The following is a 21,620-nucleotide window of genomic DNA, read 5'->3' as shown; positions in this document are numbered from 1 at the left end:
ATAAAGTTCATAAGAGACTTTTTTAGACCAATTCTATTACGTTTAGAGAAATCTTCTGACCCTTGCTCTCCTTGTATTATACCCACTAAATTAGTCATGAAACATATTTCATTCACTCCTTTCTATGATACAAACTATTTTGGAAACTGAAGAGTGGGAATGCAAAAAGGTCAGCTTTTCAAAGATGTTGCACATAAGCTTTTATTTTATTTTGCTTTCTAGAGGGGGAAAAGTAGGACAATTGGGGTTAAGTGACTTGCCCAAGGCCACAGGGCTAGTTTTTTTGTGTTAAGTGTCTGAGGCCAAACTTGAACTCAGGTCCTCCTGACTCTCTAGGGCTGGTGCTCTATTCACTACACCACCTAGGCCCCCCCCCCCCCAACAAGATTTTTTTTAAATTTATTTTTAAAATTTTGTACTTTTCATGTCCCAAATTCTCTTGTCCATTATATAGCAATCATTTTATAATAAAAAAAAAAAACTGAATCAAAACTACTTTGCTTTTCAAGGTCACCTCCCAACTTCTTCAACTTTTAACTCTCCACTGGGTAGTCTTTATTATCCATTCTGTCTCTATCCCTGCTAACTCCCTAAATCCCATTACCTCCTCCTCCTCCTCAAACTTTTCATATCATTCCAACACCTGTGACATTTTCAAGATTCCAATCAAGATCCCCAACCTTCCTCTACTGCTCCCTTCACTCTGCCTTCATCACAACTACTAATCACCTCTTTATAGTCTCTTAATTCACCTCCCCATTCTTCCTGCATGTCTCTAGATCGAGATTTGACTCCATGATCTGCCATCTCTGCAGTTAGTTCCTAGCTGATGAACACCAATGGATAAACAACCTGATCTTACACTCTAAAATTATGATAAAAAGCCTGAACTAGATGCATACTTCTGCCCCACAATCATTCTACTTGATTATAAGCTAATCTCCCACTGCAACTATCATAAATTTTAACCTAACTCCTTAAGCCTCTAACTACATTATACCCACAATACTGTACTCAACACAGCAGATGAATCTTCTTTACTGATAACTGAGTCTCCTCATACCCCTTCCTTCTCAATACCTTTCACCATTACTGACAATTCTCCTCAGCTCTCTCAGATGAGGAAGTATTCTATTCTGCTTGCTAATTTAATCCTCTCTGGACCTTTGTGTAAATCTTCCTTGCTTCCTTCCAGGTCTCTGTAGTCACAATTTTTCCCTCATCTTTTTCTACCTCCCCTTCCTTTCTCAATGAGGCCCCTTTCTGATCTAATAACATACCCAGAGTCTTCACAATGTTTAAAAAACAACAACAACAACTCCCCTAGCTCTTCATAGCCTCTTTAGTGTTCCCCCAAATTATGCCCTTCCTTCTACATTTCTTGGAAATAATTATTCATGTTCATAGCTTCCACCATCACCTCTGTCAAACATTCTACCTCCAGCCCTGACCTCTCTTTTTCAGCTCAGGTAAAACGTCCAAAACAAAACTGTCTTTGCTCCCAAACCTGAATGACCTCGAAATTGCTGTCAGGGAATTCACTGAACATCTCACACTCAATACTTTGGGGTTACTTTTGACTCTTCCTTTACCTCTTACAACCAATTAACAACTCCTGTCTAGTCTTCTCTATTCTCTACACACCAGTGGTATGTAACTCAAATAAAAATGGGAGCCACTAAATACTACTACATAAAGATCCCTAGGGTCCAAGTACTGACTTAGAAAAAGACATATTACTGTATCTATATATTTTTTGATTATTGTGCTAAATATTTCCAAATTAGATTTTAATTTGGTTTGGGCCACTAGGGAATGTTATAAACAGACCACATGTGGCCTGACACTTCTGCTCTGCATCTAACAGAGATCCTTATGACCCACTATCTGGACTATTATCTAACAGGTGTCCCTTTAACAATATGGCCAAGACTTATGGAAAAATCTTATTCTACCCCCCTGCTTAAATTCCTTCACTCAAGATTAAGATAAAATTAACACTCAGCAGACTTCTCACCCTGGAGGATTTCTCCACTCAAGGTCTCTATAGTCCATGACTGGGGAATTCCTCCCAGAACTTCCACTCCTGTTTTGCCCCTGACTCTCCAGATTTCTCCACCTTTATACCTCCCCTTTAACTACATTTTTTTGTGATGCCTTCTTCCTAAGAATTTAAGCACCTCATTTCCCAAACATTAGTGGTAGTGTTTGAACTCAGATCTTCCTGATTCCAATTCCAGCATTATAGCAACAATCTGCCATGTCATATAAGGATACATTCCCCTTTCAGTTTTCTTCTCCTCCAAATTAAATTCTAAACTCATATAGCACTCTCACGAATATTTTGTTTTAAATAATAATTATTCATGTCATATTAGGGCAAAGACTGCATCTCACCTAAACTTTTAATCCCCTTGTACCCAGCAGAATGTTCCATCTGACTATTCATTTGGAAAGCAGGATGAAGTAAAATTGTGGAAAGAACTGGGTCTAAAGTAAGAAGCCAAGTTGTAAAAGTTTTTTAATCCTGTAAATTTCTCTGAAATATAATTTCGCCTACACCATCATTCTGCTGCTCATCTTTTTCTTTTTTAAAAATGGCTAATAAATACCTACAGAATTTCTCAACTTGCCATTCAAGCCTATGCTTACTTACCATGGTCTTTGCAACCTAATCACCACTAAATGAATCTCCTGTACTAACCAAGCAAGACTACACTGGTCATGTAGTGGCACTGAAGTGCTTTGCCATTTCCTTCTCCAGATCATTTTACAGATGAGGAAACAAAGGCAAACTGGGTTAAGTGACTTGCCCAGGGTCACACAGCTAGAAAGTGTCTGAGGCTAGATTTGAACTCATGCCCTTCCTGAATCAAGGTCTAGAGCTCCATGCACGCCACCACCTAACTATCTCATTCTTAGTTAACTGAAACCTAAGCCTATCCTTCCCAAGCCCAATTCCAACTGCTTTCCTCCTGCTAAACGCTATAGCATTTAAAGTCCAATTTATTAATCTGCTACTTATATGCTTCCTTTTATCATCAGTTATTTTTATATGTAATATAGTGACTACCCCAGTAAACTGCAAAATTTTTAGAGTAGGAAAACATTTTACACCTACTCATACCCCCAGTTTCAAATAACATTATTCTGTACAAACAGGTGGGTTAACTGGTCTGCAGCAGCAACTATACATACAAATGCACAAGAATTTTAATGATATAAGTGTAGAATAAAATGCTATGTTTATATTCATGGTTGTGGAATGTCTACATGAGTAATTAATTACAAGATCCTACCACAAGATAAAAACAGGCCTTTTGCTCATTTTTCCTTCCACAATTGCTTTCAATGTAACTAAGCATGATTTTTTAAATATGATAAGAGTACCATATTAATTTGCTTGGGATTTCCCCATGTTTCAAGAAATTTTTATAAGGCATCTTGACCCTGAAAATTTGTAGACAGATAACTTACTCAGATCCCAAGGGACCCATTAAGCTTGCCAGTTGTGACAGCCATGAGTCAAAAGATTCTGACAAGTTGTAACAAGTGACTGTAATTTCACCTTTTTTATCCATGTTTGTGACTTCAAGACCCAATAATAAAAACGAAGTAACCCATTATCTTTTTTGTTGGGGGAGGGGGGGGGAATTGTGGTTTCAATTAAAGTAGGAACAACATGAGGTATAGATCCTACAATAGCAAAACTGAGTTTTACATTCCTAGCTCTACTGTTTTAATCAAGGCAATGGATCTACTCTGTTAAGTATTAAAACAATTTAAAAATAGTTAAGCCCCACATGTTTATATAAACAGAGTAAATTTAAGTTAGGTACTTAGAAGGGATCTGGGATGTGAGGGCAGGGTATAATGGGAAGCAGAGATGTATTGCTTTAATACATAAAAACAATACAATTACAAGGCATGTATGAGACAAATATTCTGCATTAAGGATCTTTAAGAGATTATCTAGTCTAATCCTCTCATTTTAGAGGAGACCCAAAAAAATGACTTATCAAGTCATACGGTTAGTAATGGAGGCCATGCAAAAATAAGATAAACCACATTCCCAAATTCTACAACTTAATATGTGAAATAAGAGGTTAACATGGAAAGCATCAAAGTATGCTATGACACTGGGCTGCTCCTGAACCTATTTCCTTATCTGTGAAATTAGGTATAATAATACCACCTATACCCATAATACCTATAACCACCTCTAAACCTGAGAGATGTGATATTGACCAAATGAGATGTGTAGCAAGCTTTTAAGAAAGCCTATATAGTATTATAGAAACATTAGACATTTGCAATAAACAAATAAATGGGATCAGAGGACTACTGGTGCTATGAGCAAGTCATACAAAGAATTCCAAAAATCTATACCTCTTTCTATCCAAGGCAAAAAATGCGAAGGAAAAACTGACAGATGCTAAATAAATACTTTTGTCTGCCAGACAAAAAAAAAACCTATTCATTTTATGCTGATTGCTTGTTCCCTGGACCTCTTCTTACACCAAGTCCAAAGTTGTGGTAAATAAAGCTCTGTAACCGACTTATTCAGTATCTACATTTGTTACCAAGTCGCAGATGATTTCCCACAAGCAGGAAACAGACAAAACAGATTTATTGTTAGCAGTTTCTTTGTAATATGCTTACAACATCAACTACAAACTTTATTCAGTAATATGGTTTTTGTTTTGGTGACAGGGCCAGGCCAGTCAAGCTTCATTCTTCTCAGCTGTCCTAACTCTATGAACTTTGCTACCATATGACCTTCTGCAAGTACCTTCCCTTTGGCCACCTTCAGCTCCCTTTTATTGGTATCTTGCTACATGAGAATATAAAGCCCCAAAAAGCCAATGAGGAGAAGAATGCCTCAAAAAGCAAATTTATCTTTCTTTTTGCCATCCCAGTGTTTAGCAAAATGTGCCTGTCACAGAGCAAATGCTTAATACCTGCTGCCTTGCCTTTACTAAAATTGTTATATCAAGAAATAGCTAGAAACTAGCAAACCATTTAATTAGGACTTGTTATTAAAAACATTTGTGAGATTTAAAAAATCTTCTTCAAGACTAGTGTTCTTCCTCTTCACAAAGACCACCTCAGCCCCAAAGGAGAAATAAAACTAGTTTGCTACATAATTAAAAAAAAAAAAACAGTAAAAATTATGAGTACCAGTAAAATACAGAAAGTTTCAACCAAGTGAATTTAGAATAAAGTCATCTTACAATGCAATGCCTAAATGAACATAAAAAAACACTAGTATTAATGTAGTGCTAGCTTTAAAAAGTTTTACAACATGCTTTACATGGGAGGGGGGCACGAAGCCAAGATGGGAGAATAAAAGCAGGAACCTGCTTGGGATTCTGCTCCAACAACCTCCAATACCTATTAAAAAAAAAAAAAAGACTCTAAACAAATCTTAGAGTTACAGAACCCACAAAGTGACAGAGAAACAAATCTCCTGCTGAAGGCAACCTGGCAGGCCAACAGGAACAGGGGCTGAGTAGTCCCACATGAGCAGTGTAGGCCCAGATCTGGGGTGGCCCCAACCAATGACAGACTGGACAGAGCAGACCGTAGGAGAGTGAATCACTGGTAGCCATGGCAGTTTCCAGACTTCACAACCCATAAATGCCAAAGACCAAGTAAGAGGTCAGTGGGGGAATGCTGTTGGAACTGGGGGAGAGAAGAGCAAAGTCCAGCCTTGCCCCCAGGGAGGCAGAAGTGGTGGCCGGCTGCAGTTGATGCCATAGCAGGTACTTCTGGAACTCCTGGCCGACAAATCGTGGGGGCACCAAGTGGCTGACCAGAGGGCAATTGTTGGAATCTCTTTGCTGAGAGGCAGGATTCTCTTGCTTTGCCCTGCTTGGATCTGGGTCGCAGTCTTGGGGGGAAAAGCACTAGTGTGGCAGAGCTTGTTGAGGCTGTAGAGAGGTAGTCTTCCTCACAGTTCTGAGGCAGGTGCCTAAAAGAAGCTCTGACAGCTGTGCAAAACCCCAGAAATTTGCGACACAGCACTCTCCACTCTGGAAGCAGAGTTCTACTGTGACAAGTGTTCAAAAGTCAAGTAACAGAGGAAGCAAAAATTAAACTACAGAATCATTTTTCCAGTGACAAAGACAATCAACACACAGAACCGGAAGAAGACAGCAAAGTCAAAGCTCCTGCATCAAAATCTTCCAAAAAAAATAAGAACTGGTAGCAGGCAATAGAGGAGCTCAAGAAGGATTTTGAAAATCAAGAGAAGTAGAGGAAAAATTGGGAAGAGAAATGAGAATGATGCAAGAAAATAATGAAAAATCGAGTCAACAGCCTGCTACAAGAGACCACAAAAAATGCTGAAAAAAATAACACCTTAAAAGGTAGACTGACTCAGATGGTAAGAGGCCCAAAAAGCCAAGAGAAGAATGCCTCAAAAAGCAAAATGCTTTACATGTATATCTAGTTTGGTCCTCATGGTAACCTTATCACCCCCATTTTATAAATGAGAAAACCAAGGTTGAGAGAAGGTGAGTATCTTGCCCAGGGTCACAGATCTATTAAATGTCTAAGGTAGGATTCAAACTCAAGTTTTCCCATTCCAACACCTAGCTGATCCTAAGATATTAAAGCCTAAGACTGACACCTTTCTTAGTTACAATCATTAAAAACAAATTCCTACCTTCACACTGGTTCCTTGGAAGAATTTTCCATCTTGTCTTTATCACATTTTCCAAAATTTGTAGTCCATAATACTGAAAATTGGATAACAGAGGTATGTGAACATATTGTTCTAAGGCTGATAATAACTTTCAGGATTCACATTCAGACAGACATTCACACGTATATATCTAAAGTTTCAAAAAGGTATTAAACTACCAAATTTAATTATACATACATTAAACAAAAATCTATTCACCCAATTACTGAGTTGTTCATGCATTTTCCTTGTTTTATTGTTTACTATACTATATAAAGTCCTGCTGTTTGATCATGCTCACACCAGGAGGAAGAACCAAATAAAAGGCCCTTTGGCAGCCAAATGGGCTATCTGTAGAAAAGAAAGTAGTAGCCAGATATGAATTCGCAGCATAATTGACTGTTTATATGCCCAAGTACTTTAACACAACCACACTTCTATGAATTTAGTAGCTTAGATGGTATATCAAGCTTCCTAGCATTCTTCTATGAGTTATATAATAAACTCTTGGCAAAGTATAAGACATTCTCATAGGTACTTTCTATAGAAAGTGGTCACAAACTTCACTGGTGTGTTACTTAAGGAGCAGCAAGACAACCCACAGGTTTACTTAATTTTAATGCCCACCCCTAAGGTAGCTATTTCTACTTATTTAAAGATAAACTTTTGAACACAGTCAAAATAACACATAGAATGCATGTTGCAATCAATTATTCTTTACCTTCCAGGTATTCCTAAGTATAAAAATCATGACTAATAGCATGAGTTAAAAAGAATGACCACTTGATAAGCCATTTCTTCCTCCTGTTACTCTAAATAGTCAAGTATTTGTTCTTAGTACGTTATTACTCAAAATAATAAAAACGACCAATTTAGAATGATCAGGCAAGAAGAAAAGGAATAAAAATGCTGTGGTGTCTCTAAGTATTTTGTTCTGGAGGAAGACAAGTAATAATAATATCTGAAAGGTAAATTCATTCACATACATAAGTTTAGATTGCAAGTTTTGGCTGCGAATAAGAGTTCATCTTTAAAATGGTTAGTTATTACACAGTAAAATAGGATCATTAGTATTTCAACCAAAGGGATCATATTAATGGTCATATTATCCAAATCACAATGTAGACTGTCCCAAGCTACACTGTATTAAGAAAAATATATAGGTAGATGTTTTTGCTGTTTTCTTTCATTTTTACATTGCATACATTTCTAAGAAAAATTGGCCATTCAAATTCTGCATCTGCAGAACATTTCTGGAAAAACATGAGGCCAAAATACTTCTGCAATCACAGATTAATGCAATTTATGTTTTCATAATCAGCAGTAAATATGGAAACTTATCTAGTTATAATCCCTTTATCTCCTTAAAAGTACATAAATATTGGTGGAGGCTAGGTGGCGCAGTGAATAGAGCACCAGCCCAGGAGTCAGGAGGACCCACTTAACACAATAATTAGCTGTGTGACCCTGGTTAAGTCACTTAACCCCAACTGCCCTCCAAAAAGCAAAAAAATAAAAATAAAGATTATAAATATTAAATCATTGAAATTCTGAAAAGTTCAAATAAGTCAACATGCCTTCATCTAAATTTATGAAAAACTTTTGTCCACTATGAAATTATAGCATGACATTCTTAAAAACCAATACGATGCTGTGTATATATGAAAATCAAAAATTGGTAGGGGTGAGGAGAAAAACTCAATGCTGCTTCATAAAACAACCTTAAAGCTAAAAACCCCCAAAAAACAAACAAACAAACAAACAAAAACCAAAACCAAAAAAAAAAAAAAAAAAACCAAAAAACAAAACCCTGCACCAGCCACATATAATCTGGGGGTTATTAAATCTTTTTTTTTCCCTTCTACACAAATGCCTCCAAAGAAAGTCTTGTCATTTAAACAGAAATAAAAGGCTAACCTGGACCAATGATTTAACGTTTTATCACTGTGAGGAACATGAATTAAAGCATTTATCATTTTAAAATGTTATTTATAGTAAAGTTTATGTACATTTCCCATCTTCCTCGTTACATATTTTCATATTCCCAAACTTTGTTACTGTTTTGCAGTTCTTTTCTATCATTCAACTGTCTCTTTACTAGTTCTTCATTGCCCACCCCACCATCATCACAAAACAGAAACTATTTGAACTTAATTTTTCTGTCACTCCACTAGACAGTTTAGGGGTAAAATCCAATTAAATCCTTTCCAAGAAAGTTCAAAGCACCTTTTATACCACTATCTTACCATCAGGTTAATTAGGCTAGGGAATTAAAAATTTTAGATTACAGAAAATTATGGCATAAAGAAGCCTCTAACTTTGGTGGGGGGGGGGAAGGTGGGAAATTTGGTTCAGAATTTCAAAATGGATTTTTTTTAAAAAGGAAATTACTATAAAAATTACAAATACTTCAAAAAGTTTTAAGGCACTCCTAAGAGGCTCTATTTCTGCTTCACACTATCCCATGCCTTAAGACTTGTGGAAATCCACTGCTGAGTTATGAAGATGAGGGACAGATAAACAGCAAAGACTAAATGAAAAAAGAAATGCATGAAATGATCCCTATGGTAGAAATTGCTACTGCACCCTTAATTACTCATTCTATGCATTGAATACCCTTTCCCCGCCCACCTCCCAAGAAACAAAAACAATTGATGAACAGAATTCAGTTAAAGGGAATCAAAAGGGTAGACCTTGTGGAGGCCTGCCGTCAAAGCCTAGCTGTGTCAGTTGCACAGGAAGACACCCCTTTTCTTCCTATTACAAGCAATCAACATAATGGAACATTATGATTAATATCAGGTAGTGTTAAACAGCTTTAAAGAAAAAAATGATTGCATAAAAAGCCAAATGTCAGAGTGCATAAATTTAGCACCAAATCATTTGTAATTTATGTAAATTGAAGAATTCTTTACCTGTTGCTTTCTTTCTGTTCCTCTAATCATCTCATTTTTCACAAGACAAATTTGAGTTTTTAAAAATACTGTTGATAAATCAACTTAAACATTAGTAATGTCTGTCAGTATAAAAAGCAAAATTTACCAGCCAAGCAAACAGGCAAACACTGTTACTTAAGGTTAGCACTTTGAGGAAGTTCTGAACTGTAATTTTCCCTAAAATTTACAAGATTAAAAACTATTTAATATTTTAAAAACTGTTAATTAACACAATCTGATTTCAGAAACAAATTGTGAAGATGGCTAGTTTCTGTTTTAACACAAAGCATACAAATAGAGAAACCTTTGTGTATATTAAACAGAATGCCATGCATGTAATTTTATTACTTTTAATTATTTTACAGCAAAGTGAGAATCAAGTTTAAAACAGTCAAAACACATTTTGATCAGTCTTTCTGTTCAAACTTTTAAGAAAAAAAAACAAAACAAAACAAAAAAACAAAACACAAAACCTGAATCATACATTTTAAATTGCAGATAAAAACGGAGTACTGTCCCATTAAAAGCATTGGTACATGGTGTCAGTGTTTAAAGCTAACCATAGGCCTGTACTTGCCCAAAATAATCCCTTTGATTAGATTATGTTTCATCTCTGAATAATAATCAGAATCTACACAATTCAGACCTGCATACATATAAACTCTTAAAAAAGTGGGGATGGGAGAAAAATCACACCTTGCATACTAGTCCTGAGAACAAAACTTCATAATTTAATTGTTAGGACTATTTGCCAAGGGTACAAAAAGAAATGTTATGTTTCTTAGAGTGGATTAAAATTTGAAGTAACTTCAGTAATTAAACAGGACAAAATGATTTGAAGTAACAAATGCTAGTGCACTAAATGAGATACCTTCCTCAAAGTTTCTGTATGGAAGAAATGGAGAAGTATGAATTTTAAAACCACCACTTGCTTACTTTCGTGTTCATATTCTGTGAAAATTCCAAAATTGTATCAACTCTTGTCCATGCATCAGGATGTTCCTTTAAGTGTGTCAAGACTTCCTGAGCCATTCTTTGCTAAAAAAGTTACAAAAAACAGGAAAGATTTTAAAAGTTGCTAATTTTACTTTTAAAAAACATCAATAGAAGTATAATTAATCATTATTTTTTCTCAAGCAGATCCAACAAATGCTTTGAGTAGTTTCTTATACATAATACTACATTGCAGAGGTAGTGTTAGATTAAGCAGTAGGCCCAGAGTCAGTAAGACTTGAGTTGAAATCCAGCCTCAGCTACATACTACTAGCTGTGTGACCCTGGACAAGTCACTTAACTTTAGCCTGCCTCAGTTTCCTCAACAGCAAAATGGGGATAATAACAGCAACTACCTCTCAAAGTTGTTAATAGGATCAAATAAGTTAATATTCAGCTTTTTTTTGGCTTTTTGGAGGGGGGAAGGCAGGGCAAACAGGGTTAAGTGACTTGTCCAAGTTCACACGGATGGTGTTAAGTGTCTGAGGTTGGATTTGAATCCAGGTCTTCCTGAGTCCAGGGCTGGTACTCTATTCACTGCATCACCCTAGTATTTTGCATGTCTTAAAAGTGCTAAATGCTAGCTATTATCATTAAACTACAGTTTGAATACCTAGACTAATTCCTTTGTATTTTTTCTAAGCATAATTAAAAAAAAATTTAAATCATTCAAGTTCATTAGAGTATTTACCATAGTAAAACACTACTTACACCCTGTATCTTAGCAAATAATATACTTTTATAAATTTAACCCTAGAATAAAGGGTCAGTGTGATAAAAACAAATATTCTTTGAAGCAAATTTATTCATTAAGGGGATTATTTCATTTTTCTTTGTATTCCTAGGACCTAACATAGTGCCCATAGAAGGTACTTGGTGTGTACTTATTAATTTAAATATACACATATATGTGTTTTCACACACACACACACACACCTCTAACAACCCATATAGAGGGGCAGAAAAATCAAACTGCATAAAGTTATAATTTGGGGTGGGAAGGAAAAAATTTCAGCTGTTACAAAAAACAAAACAAAAAACTATAGTTAAGATGAAGAATATTTTTAAAAATCTTAAGCATGGAGAATCACCCAAGCAAACAAAAGGACAGAACACTGCTCATAAAAAACCCAAGAATCCATATCATATAAGCATTATTTACAAACAACAGAAAAATTATGTAACTTGGTCCTTACTTTCAAAGGAACTATTCTATGCATTCAGAGTCCCTTCTTTCTAATCTGGCTCCAGTTCAACTTTGAAGGCCTTAAATCTGGTATTCCAATATGGTTAGTTATCTTCTTCACACCTATGCTCATTAATCAAAATGCTACTCACCTTTCAATACTCATCTTGAATGACACCTATTTGCTCTTCAACAATTCTTTCCAACCTGTCTTAATTTCCTTAAAATCTATTATAAGCTTGAGTTAAGAGATGGAAGTAACTTTAGTGATAATCTGGTCTAACACTTTTATTTTACATTTAGGGAAACCAAAGTCTATAGTGGTTAATGACCCAAAGTGACATTTGTAAATGGCAGAATGAGATTTGCCTGGAGTTAGCTTATCTTAAAAAGACTATTAGATTTGGAATCAGAGGACTTGTATTCAGTTTCCGGTTCTACAACTATTTGACTCAAGGTAAGAAAAGCTTTGGTCTTCAATTTTCTAATCTGTAAAATGAGATGACTGAACTAATGGCCCTCTCTAAGATGTCTTCTACCTCTAAATCTTATGATCCTTTAACTCCAAATTCAGTATTCCCCCACACTAATACCTCTTAGTCCTTTATTTGAATTATTTGTTATTTCAACGTTGAGATAGCACAACTATAAGTTCAGCACAGTTAGAATACCAACTCTAAGATTCTTCCTATTGAAGCCATGTGGCTACACAAGCTATTAGAAAAATGAAGCTTCTAAACTACCCATGATCCTTAATTATCAGGTTTCAATGTATATGGGCCATTAAATCTTACCTTCCATAAGATCTAACCAATAAAAAAAGCTTAAACATTTAAATAACAAGTTCTGTTCTTTATGACTTTCACAATTCCAACAAACAATTCTAATCAGAAGTTCACATTACATGTAACTCACATTTGTATTTTTACATATCAGATGCCTAGTTTACAACATGGCATAAGACAAGCAAATGTACTTATCTCAATTTGTTTCAGTGACTAGGCAATCTTTGGACTGATCTGAATCATGCTATTTCAAGTCAATATTTCAACTAACCTTTTCATGATGTCAAACGTAGAAAAAATATCTTTTTATTTTTTCATTGGCAGAGCTATAGCCAGGATAGGAAATTCCCTCTACTAATGTAGCGTGGCACCTCCTCTAAAACTTATATTCTTAAAGAACTGCCTAGAACACTGAGATATGCCCAGGGTTACAGTTAGTATGTGATGGAGATAAAGCTTGAACTCAGGTCCTCCTGGTTTTGAGGCTGGCCCATTATCTACTACAACACATTATCTCTTTATTTAAATTGTACTTATGTCAAAAACATTTTACAATTTATTAACAAAAATTTATCATCTATCAAGTGATAACAAAGGAACTAGATAGTAAATATTTGTTATGTAAAGAGCCATATATTATTTCCTTGAAATTTATATTACTTTAGCAGGGTATCTATATATCAATAATTGTTGAGGATATAGAGAAGGCATCAGGGGCCCTACAGATTTTAATTTTCTCCATAGCTTAGGATGTGCTAATTCCCAGAAGCAGGAAAGCCAGGTGCCATTTATAAAAGGAGTCAAAACATTGTTCAACATTTCCTAAGCAATCACTGAGTGGGCCTAAGAATGCTTCGGTGCCTTCGTGTGAGTCTCAGTATACAATGGAATTGTGGTGGGGTTATACCATAGTAGAAAGACACTTGGTAACATGCACGCTGCCCACAGGAAAGTTCTCAACATATTACCTGTGAGAATCTACATGTGATCTCATAGTCAATGCTAAAATAAAAATAACTTTAGAAGAAGAAAATTTTATTTCTCTCAGCTAACACCTATAAATTTTGCCTCCAATTAGTTTTCTTAAACAATTAACAACAAAAACCTAGCATCACATCAGTGAAGCAGGAAAAAGAAAAGAAAAATGTTTAAGAATTCTAAACATTATTCTAAAGCTATACAATTCCTGGTAAAATATTTTCCTGACATTTCTAATAGGCTGAATTATTGAGTTAAAATAATGCTACCAAATCAAAAGAATGTCATAGTGAAAGAGAAATACCACTTTTCCCCTAGCCATCTAATATCACACTTCATGTATTACTTTCTAAAGTGCAGGCATTTGGATTTTGTTGAATTTTATGATATACTGACATTTTAGTTTTCAAATTAGTCAAAATATTTAGTTTTTTTCTATACACAAAAAAGTCAGATATCGTTTCCACAACTCACATTCTACATGTGGTTCCTGGGCCTTAGAATTGCCTTTTATTTCTTCTGGTCTCCTAAGAAACTGCTTCTACATCTGAGGTAGCACTACTGCATACTCCTGCTCTGGTGCTTCATGTCATCCATTTGTAGAAAGGCTTCTATCCACACATCAAGAGCCACTAGCAGTTTAAAAAAAAAAAAATACCCTTTCCTTCTCCCCTCCAAAGTCACATGGGTCTCTAGATAAGCTAATTAAAAACTATACCCACTTTTCATTTGTTACCAGCATGGAATAGAAGATTAGCACAAAGGCAAAACTTGGTGAAACCATAGTATCATGTTAGATCTTTTAATGACCTTAAAGATCACACTAAAGCTGGAACTTTATGAGATTAGGAAGCTAAAAATTCACTGGTAGTATCCTTTGAAACACTGTCAACAATGGATTAAAATAAAACAAAAAATCATGAGTAAATCTTACAAACCCAATCAGTTTTAGATTTTTATTAAAAAGTAAAAAAGAATGACTCCGTTTGTAGGTGACTATCTTTTGGCTACCGACTTATAATGTGAGAAAACTTAACATTAAATACTGTTGGGAGGATGTAACATACTATATATATAAAGAACCATACTTCGTCTTATTAAACCCTTAACAAAACAGGAACTTTTTTGGAAATAGGTTTGTAATTTTAAAACCCTTCAAATAAAATTTGTAACTTACTTCTTATTAATCAACATTAAGATTAATCTATTTCAAATCCAGCCTCAGACACTTAACACAAAAACTATCCTTGTGACCTTGGGCAAGTCACTTAACCCCAATTGCCCTCCAAAAAAAAAAAAGAGGTTCAAACAGTGCTCTCTGGATAATATGGAAAGGATCTTCTAAGCAGTAAATCAGTGCAATAACAAATTTGAGCACAATCCCCTCCCCGCCATTTTTAAGTACAAATGTTCCTCCCAAAAGCAACCATTTTCACACATTTTAGGTAGCATAAAGGAAAAGGTAAGTATCAAGCATCTTATGTTTGATGATTTTGGTCTTACTTTAATTCTAAACAGTGAATTCTAATTCTAAAGTATATTTTTCGAAAATACACTTTTGGGAAGAGTAATATAAAGAGCAGCAAAAGTTGAATACAAAGATAGCATCTCAGGAGTCCTGACCTAAACTCAAAACAAAGTCTTTAAAAGAAAAAAAAACCCCACTGAAACACCATTTTAAATCAGAACCTCATTTAAGACTGTAATTTGCATTACAATGGTTCATTCCTAAATATACTTAAAATTGTGTTAAAATTGCATATCCCATCTACCAGATCTGATAATCATTTTGACAAACCATCCAGCTTAGATTCTTAAAGTCTGACCTACTATCATAGTAAAGAGCTTTATAGTTCCTTTTCTATAATATTGGTATATGAAAAAAAAAATTTAAGCCTTTTTATCATGTTGGAAACCAGAGGAGACATTAGGTAACAAGGCATATGTAATCAGGAATCTTATTTAGAAACAAAATAGTTATTGCTCGCCATACTCAGGGCTGGATTTCTAATCAAACAACAGGTCACTTTAAAGTATATTTGTCCAACAGAGCCTGTTAAGAATCCATACTAGTGCAATATTTATGAATTCTTACTGTGCAACTATTAGAAAAAAGTAAAAATGCTTAGCCTTCCAAATACTATATGTCAAGGATAGTGTGCTAAGTGCTTTACAATTATAATGGCATTTGACCCTCACAACAAACCACTGTGGTACCATTATTATCCCCATTTTACAGATGAGGAAACTTGAGGAAAACAGAGGTTAAGAGAGTTGCCCAGGATATCACAACTGGTAAGTATCCAAGGCTGGTTTCAACTAAGATTACAAATGATTAACTATAAACCCCTCACAGGATTGTTAGGAGTCTCAAAGGAGAGAATGTATTTGAAATACTTTACAAAACTTTAATGTCAGCTATTGTTGTCATCTAATTAAGAAATAAACCTTCATTAACTGACAGGGGTTACATATTTTAGGACATGATTCTCCATGGAAAACCAAGACCATTATTACCCAAAGTCTAAATTCTGCAAACTGCCAAGAGGAAAGGAAATACATATATCCATGCGTGTACATGTTATCCATATGCATGCATTCGCAGAAGTGCCTTCATTTATTTCACACCTCCAAACCTGTTTGTGTGGCTAAGTCTCCTTTAAGAGTATTAAATCATATTCCCTAATACAACTTTTATATCTAAATATCAGAAGAATACTTACAACCTATGTGAACTTGGGCAAGTTATTTGAATGTATGAATGACTTAAGCACCTACTACTTTCTATGTGCTAGGACTATGCTTGGTGCTGTTGATACAAATAGAAAAAATTGTCAGGCCCTGCCCTCAAGGAACTTTACAATCTAATGAGTGAGATAAAACACATAGGGAAATTGTGGCTAAGAATGGTTATTTTGGTCCCATTAAGCTACAGAGATGGTAAGTACAACCATGAGGCAGTTAACTTTTCCAGAAGGAATGATAGTACTAACTGAATTACTGATTCCAGATCCTACTTTATCCCTAAGCTTCAATCATCTCTTCCAATTCTATGTACATCTTTATTATATAAGATTAACTTAGACAAACCACACTGATTGGTTAAGTGGCAGGCTCATCACCAGAATCCACTTATATCAAAGTTCTAAAATAACTTACAAAAATTCTTCTTTCCACAGATTGTCATTTCAATCTTCATCAGTCCTAATTTTTATACTTTACCTGGGCTCCTTCTCCATGGTACAAGCAATTCACCACACTGTCCAAAAGATTGATATCCAGTTTTTGGCTGAAATCCAGCAGCTGACGAGCTGCATGGTCTGCTAACATTGTCATAATTGCTGGCATAGATTACTGCAAATAGAGAAAAAAACCAACAACAGAAGATCATACCTTGAAGTTATTGTTGATCAAAAATAATTTTTATTTATAAAGGAATTTTATTTGATTCCAGCCAAAGCATTTACCAAAACTATTAATAAATTGTACTTTAGGTGTTATCTCACTGAAAAAAAATAATAATAGAGATAATTGGACATTATCAGACTTGAGGCTAAAGCAAAATGATCGCAATTTTCCAAAGTGGGGCCCCTTAAACAACTACTATTAGCTTGCCTAACTTCAAAATGTGGGCATGTAATAAAAGTTTGCAGCAAAGCATTTAAGTACTAGTCTAGGGATAAAGATGAACAGGGTTCAGATCTCAAATTCGGCCCTTAAACAACTGTCACCTTAGAGGTTAAAAAAATATATCATGTCTGTGGATCTGTTATCAATAAGTCAAAGAAGGCTAACCTTCTAAGGTCCCCTCTAGCACTCTGTGAGAGGAGAGCTCAGGATTGGGAATTTCAGAGGATCTGGCTTCAAATCCAGCTTTGGTCACCTGTGTGACCTTGGCTTAGCCAATTTACCTATCCCTTTTGATCCTTTTCCAGCTCTACTTCTATGGCCCTATAAGAAAAAAAGTTATTTTAATAATCAAACCCACTAGCATCCCCTTGGCTTCTTAAAAAACTTTGTTATTTTGAATATCTAATGAAACTTCCTACATGCTCAAAGAAAAATCAATATTTGCTTGTATCCAAGAAAACAAATTAAAAACATGTTTTTGGAACCAATAAAAAAAACATCTCTCTTGCCTGTCAATGAAATGCAATGTAGGGAAATCCTAATTACTTTGTTTTCAACAACTTTATAATAGAGTAGAGTTTACCTAGCTGGCTGAAAGCCTACAATTTTGTTTTTCCAAATTTATATCTTTGAAGCCCTTCTATACCTTTTCCCCAGTCAATAGTATATGAATGGATTGTTTGGTATTCTTTTTTGTTTACTTCTAAATATAACTAATAATTTCTACCAATGGTCATTTATACTTTCTGGTCTAAACCAACTTCATTAAGTAGGAATAGCATAGAAATTTTCACCAGCAATATCAAAATGAGAAGTCATAACTACATTAATTCTTTCAACATTGAAAAAGTTGAAGACTATGTTATTATAACTTTCTAAAATTAAAACTACAAGCAAAAGCCTAAGATTGAATGATGGTTTTTAATTTGTAGTTGATGTGGCTTATTTAGCCTATTCCCTGAAGATGTAATTTCTTTGTATTAATTTCAAAGTAAAAAAATTAAGTTATGACATTTTGATTAAATAAAATGAAACTCCTAAAGTCAATATTAGTTTAAAAATGCAATTTACCCTAAGACATGAAAAAGCAGAAATTATTTTAAAGACTTTCTAAAGAGATTAAACAACTTAACTACTTTCAAAATATACTAATCTATTAACTAGTTTACAACCAGGACATCAATTCTTTAAATCTAGGTGTTGCACAACACATATTTTTAGAACACAGCACCTGTCATAAGCATAGCTACAAAATCTTGGGTCAAAAATAACTACTGACACAAAGAAAAATGGAAATCTCTTTCACACATGCTCTCAATGGTGCCAGTTACTCTTTTCTTTCCCAAATGTAATTTTAAAAAATTCTAAGTAGAATAAAGGGTGGCAACATTTAAGTTGAGAAAACAAATTCACTCATGGAACAGGAAATTTAAACCTCAAAAGTGTTCTTTAATTAGGACTGAATGATTAGCAATGAAATACTTAACTTTTCCCTCTTACTTGGGTCTACTCAAGTACATTATTTGTTAATGGATGGAAGAATTTATATAATTGCTTTTTATGAAACTTTTAAGTGCTGCATTTTACTGATTAGGGTCAGCCTCTACCCCCCATTCCTTTTTCTGTCTTCTGTAGTATCTATTTCAAGGTTGTTAAACGAGTCAATCCCCCCCCAATAAGGATAGTATTGGGTCACTTTCAATACTATGTCCAAAATGACCCACCTATGCTTGAAGTACAGAAATGGGAGCTTTGTGGTCAATGTCTTGAGTTCAGCCCCTCCAAAAAAAAAAAATCTAGAAAAATTCACCTTCCTAACCATCAGTTTTAAGCTTCCTCTCTCCATTGAAGATTTTAAGTGTTAGCAAAACCCGGAAGAAAATATCCAATTGCCAGGTAAAATACCTTTTCTTGCAGCCCCCTCCACTCCAAACACCAGTTAATTGGGTTCCACAAGGGATTAACATTTTATCTGATCTAGTACGGCCCAGTGAAGGCTTTTGCACTTCAACAGAAACAAGCCAAGAGCTACACACTGCCACCCACTATCCAAAAACCAGAAAAATCATAACCGTTGCTTAAAGATAAATTCACAATAGGTCAAAGACAAGTCGATACAAGGAGACAGCTACTTAGGTGTGTGGGAAGTAGCCAGCTTCATTCAGGAGAAACACCCTCCCCAGCTTTCCGCCGGCCTCCCACCCAAAATTGACTGTGCTGCACTTCTAACTATAGAATTCAGTCAGGGGCACTCACCCCCGCCCTTACTCAGTAAAGGTATTTAGACCAAATGCGACTTAAGTTCACCGCCCCAGTCCCAGTGTAACAAGGAATGTACGTGATCAGAAGTGGACCATAGCAGAATTAAAAAACAAAGCCCGCTCCTTTTCTACACTCTTACCCTCCCCAACCTCACACACCCCATCCCCGGGAAGGGAGTAGATTTAAAGTATTCATACTAGAATGCCAGCCCTAGTAAATTAAGTTTATATATTTTTGAGTCTAAAGGTGCATAAAGCCATCTAGCATAAAGTGATCTTTATTTAAGCTCTCAGTATAAAGTATAAAGGTACCACTTTACGATTTTAACCAAAACGGTCTACTTTCCAAAGCTTTAAAATACACGCACACGTATGTGTGTACACGTACACATACACACACGCGAGAGTCCTGGAGTTGGCTTGCAGAGGGAGCAGCTACACTGCAGCCCCTCCCTCCTCCCGATCCCAGCTCTCTCTACCAGGGGGCCACGTGATTCAGGCGGACGTTTCAATGCTGCTGCTGCTGCTGCTGCTGCTGCTGCACTCAATATTTCTGGAAACTTCCACTCATAATAATTTACAGAGCTGTTCCCCAAATCATCCCAGCCAACGGGGGAAGCCCTCAAACTAGCACTTCGGGCCCCTCCTAACTACCACCGTCCCTCTCCCTTCCATCACCCCCCCCCCGCCCTCCCCGCACACACTTACAGTCCAACAGCAGCGGTTCGCCTCCCGCGGCCGTCTACCCCACCTCCCTCCCCTCCCACCACCCCAGAGGTAGAAGCTGTTCCATTCAATTGCAGGCACACCACACACCAAGGCCCGTACCCCCATTCGGGGGCCTTTCCCACCGCCGCACCGCGGACCGCCCCCCCACTCCGATCCTCCCACTTCACCCCACCCATGATCTTTCCTTCCACGGTTCGTTCCAGCTCTGGCTCCCGAGCCCTCAGGATTACACTCCCCCCCCACCCAAGACTCCCCAAGATCACTCATTTACATGTTCCGACTTACCCAGAGATTGAACCAATTGCCTCGTCCTTCCTTGGGGGAGGGGGGCTGGGAAGGGATGAGGAAAGGTGGGGAGGGGGGAAGGAGGGGAGACGAAGGTGGGTTTCACAGTTTGCCCACCTTAAAAAAAAAGGAAATTAAAAAATGAGGAGAAAAGGGCAACAAAAAAAAGCTCAACGTTTCACTCTTCCAATGACGCCTCCCCCCCTCACACGCACCTCCCCCCCAAAAAAACGATAACGAAGCGGATGAATCAACGATCCCGCTGGGGTGTAGGAGGGACGGGGGAGGGGAGGGGGGGGGGTCAGGTCCCAGAGATTCAGCCCCAACGGGACCCTCCGGCTAGGCAGCAGCAGGAGCAGCAAGGGGGGGGGGTGCCGCTGAAGTCCACGGTCTGGGGGACGCTCAGTGCTGCGAGGTGCGGTCCGACTTCCCCCCCCCACCACAACGCAGTCCCCTCTCTCACTCGGCTCCGGCGGCTGGGCCCCCCCAACCCGGCTCCCCTAAACTTTCTCCCCTCCTCTTCCTCCTCCTCCTCAGCGACTGGTGGCTCCCTCCTCCCCCTCTGGGTGGTTGCACGGCCGGCAGCAGCAAAGACTGGAACAAGCGCTGCTGCTGGGGCTGTTGCTATTGCTGTGGATGTTGCTGTTGCCGCCGCCGCTGCTGCTGCTGCCGCCGCGCCGCTTCTCCCCCTCCTTCTAGTGCCACAAACTCGGAACCGGTTGAAACCGGTTCAGACTGGGAGATTCCATCTCGGTTGAGTTTTCAGCCCATGGCGCCGCGGAGCGTTTGGAACCTGGGCCTCCTCCCCCAGCCCGCCAGCTCATTGGTCAGAGCCGGCCACAGTCGCGCCGTCAGACACGCAGCCATTGGCTGGCGGACCCATCAGTCCCACCTAAAGCCTCCACACGAGCCCGCCGCTCAGGCCCCCGCCTCTTTCCAGCAGCGATTTGGCCGCAGAGTGGGGGAAGGGAGGTAGGACGGGTTGAGAGGGAGTCTGGGTGGGGGGGGTGGTAGGCAAGGGAAAGAGGAGTGGAGCTGGGAGACAAGGGGAAGTCACACGGGGATTGGTCAATGCTACCTGCCAGTCAAAAGTAGCCTCCCTCCCCACCTCCCGCCACCTCCCCTTTCGAGACCCACAGGCCCCGATTT

General features: G+C 37.4%; 2 protein-coding genes across 6 annotated transcripts in view; one reads left to right on the top strand and one right to left on the bottom strand.

The window, feature by feature from the left end:
* XPO1 (exportin 1) overlaps positions 1–21,154 on the bottom strand; it is a 54,800-nt gene extending 33,646 nt beyond the window's left edge. The window contains exons 1-5 of one of the 5 annotated variants that reach the window (XM_069069026.1): positions 21,039–21,154; positions 20,472–20,507; positions 16,789–16,920; positions 10,561–10,662; positions 6,671–6,743 (exon numbers count right to left, since the gene is read on the bottom strand). In XM_069069026.1, the coding sequence (XP_068925127.1) occupies positions 6,671–6,743; positions 10,561–10,662; positions 16,789–16,914 (301 nt within the window). In that variant the 5' untranslated portion in view covers positions 16,915–16,920; positions 20,472–20,507; positions 21,039–21,154. Of the gene's footprint in view, positions 1–6,670; positions 6,744–9,381; positions 9,429–10,560; positions 10,663–16,788; positions 16,921–17,361; positions 19,385–20,471; positions 20,976–21,018 lie in introns of those variants that run through there. The other 4 variants (XM_069069025.1, XM_069069024.1, XM_069069027.1 and 1 more) reach the window with 4 other exon arrangements.
* Positions 21,155–21,351: 197 nt separating this feature from the next.
* The window catches only part of LOC138146881 (immunoglobulin-binding protein 1-like), an 89,270-nt gene continuing 89,001 nt past the window's right edge, over positions 21,352–21,620 (top strand). Inside the window, exon 1 of the mRNA XM_069069033.1 lies at positions 21,352–21,443. The gene's annotated coding sequence lies outside the window, so the exon portion shown is untranslated. The remainder of the gene's footprint in view (positions 21,444–21,620) is intronic.

The sequence above is a fragment of the Petaurus breviceps genome, unplaced genomic scaffold (assembly GCF_028583685.1).
Source record: "Petaurus breviceps papuanus isolate PSGF00001 unplaced genomic scaffold, PetGlider_PUasm1.0 90775, whole genome shotgun sequence".
Classification (NCBI taxonomy): Eukaryota; Metazoa; Chordata; class Mammalia; order Diprotodontia; family Petauridae; genus Petaurus; species Petaurus breviceps.
This window is presented reverse-complemented; position numbering and strand designations above follow the sequence as displayed.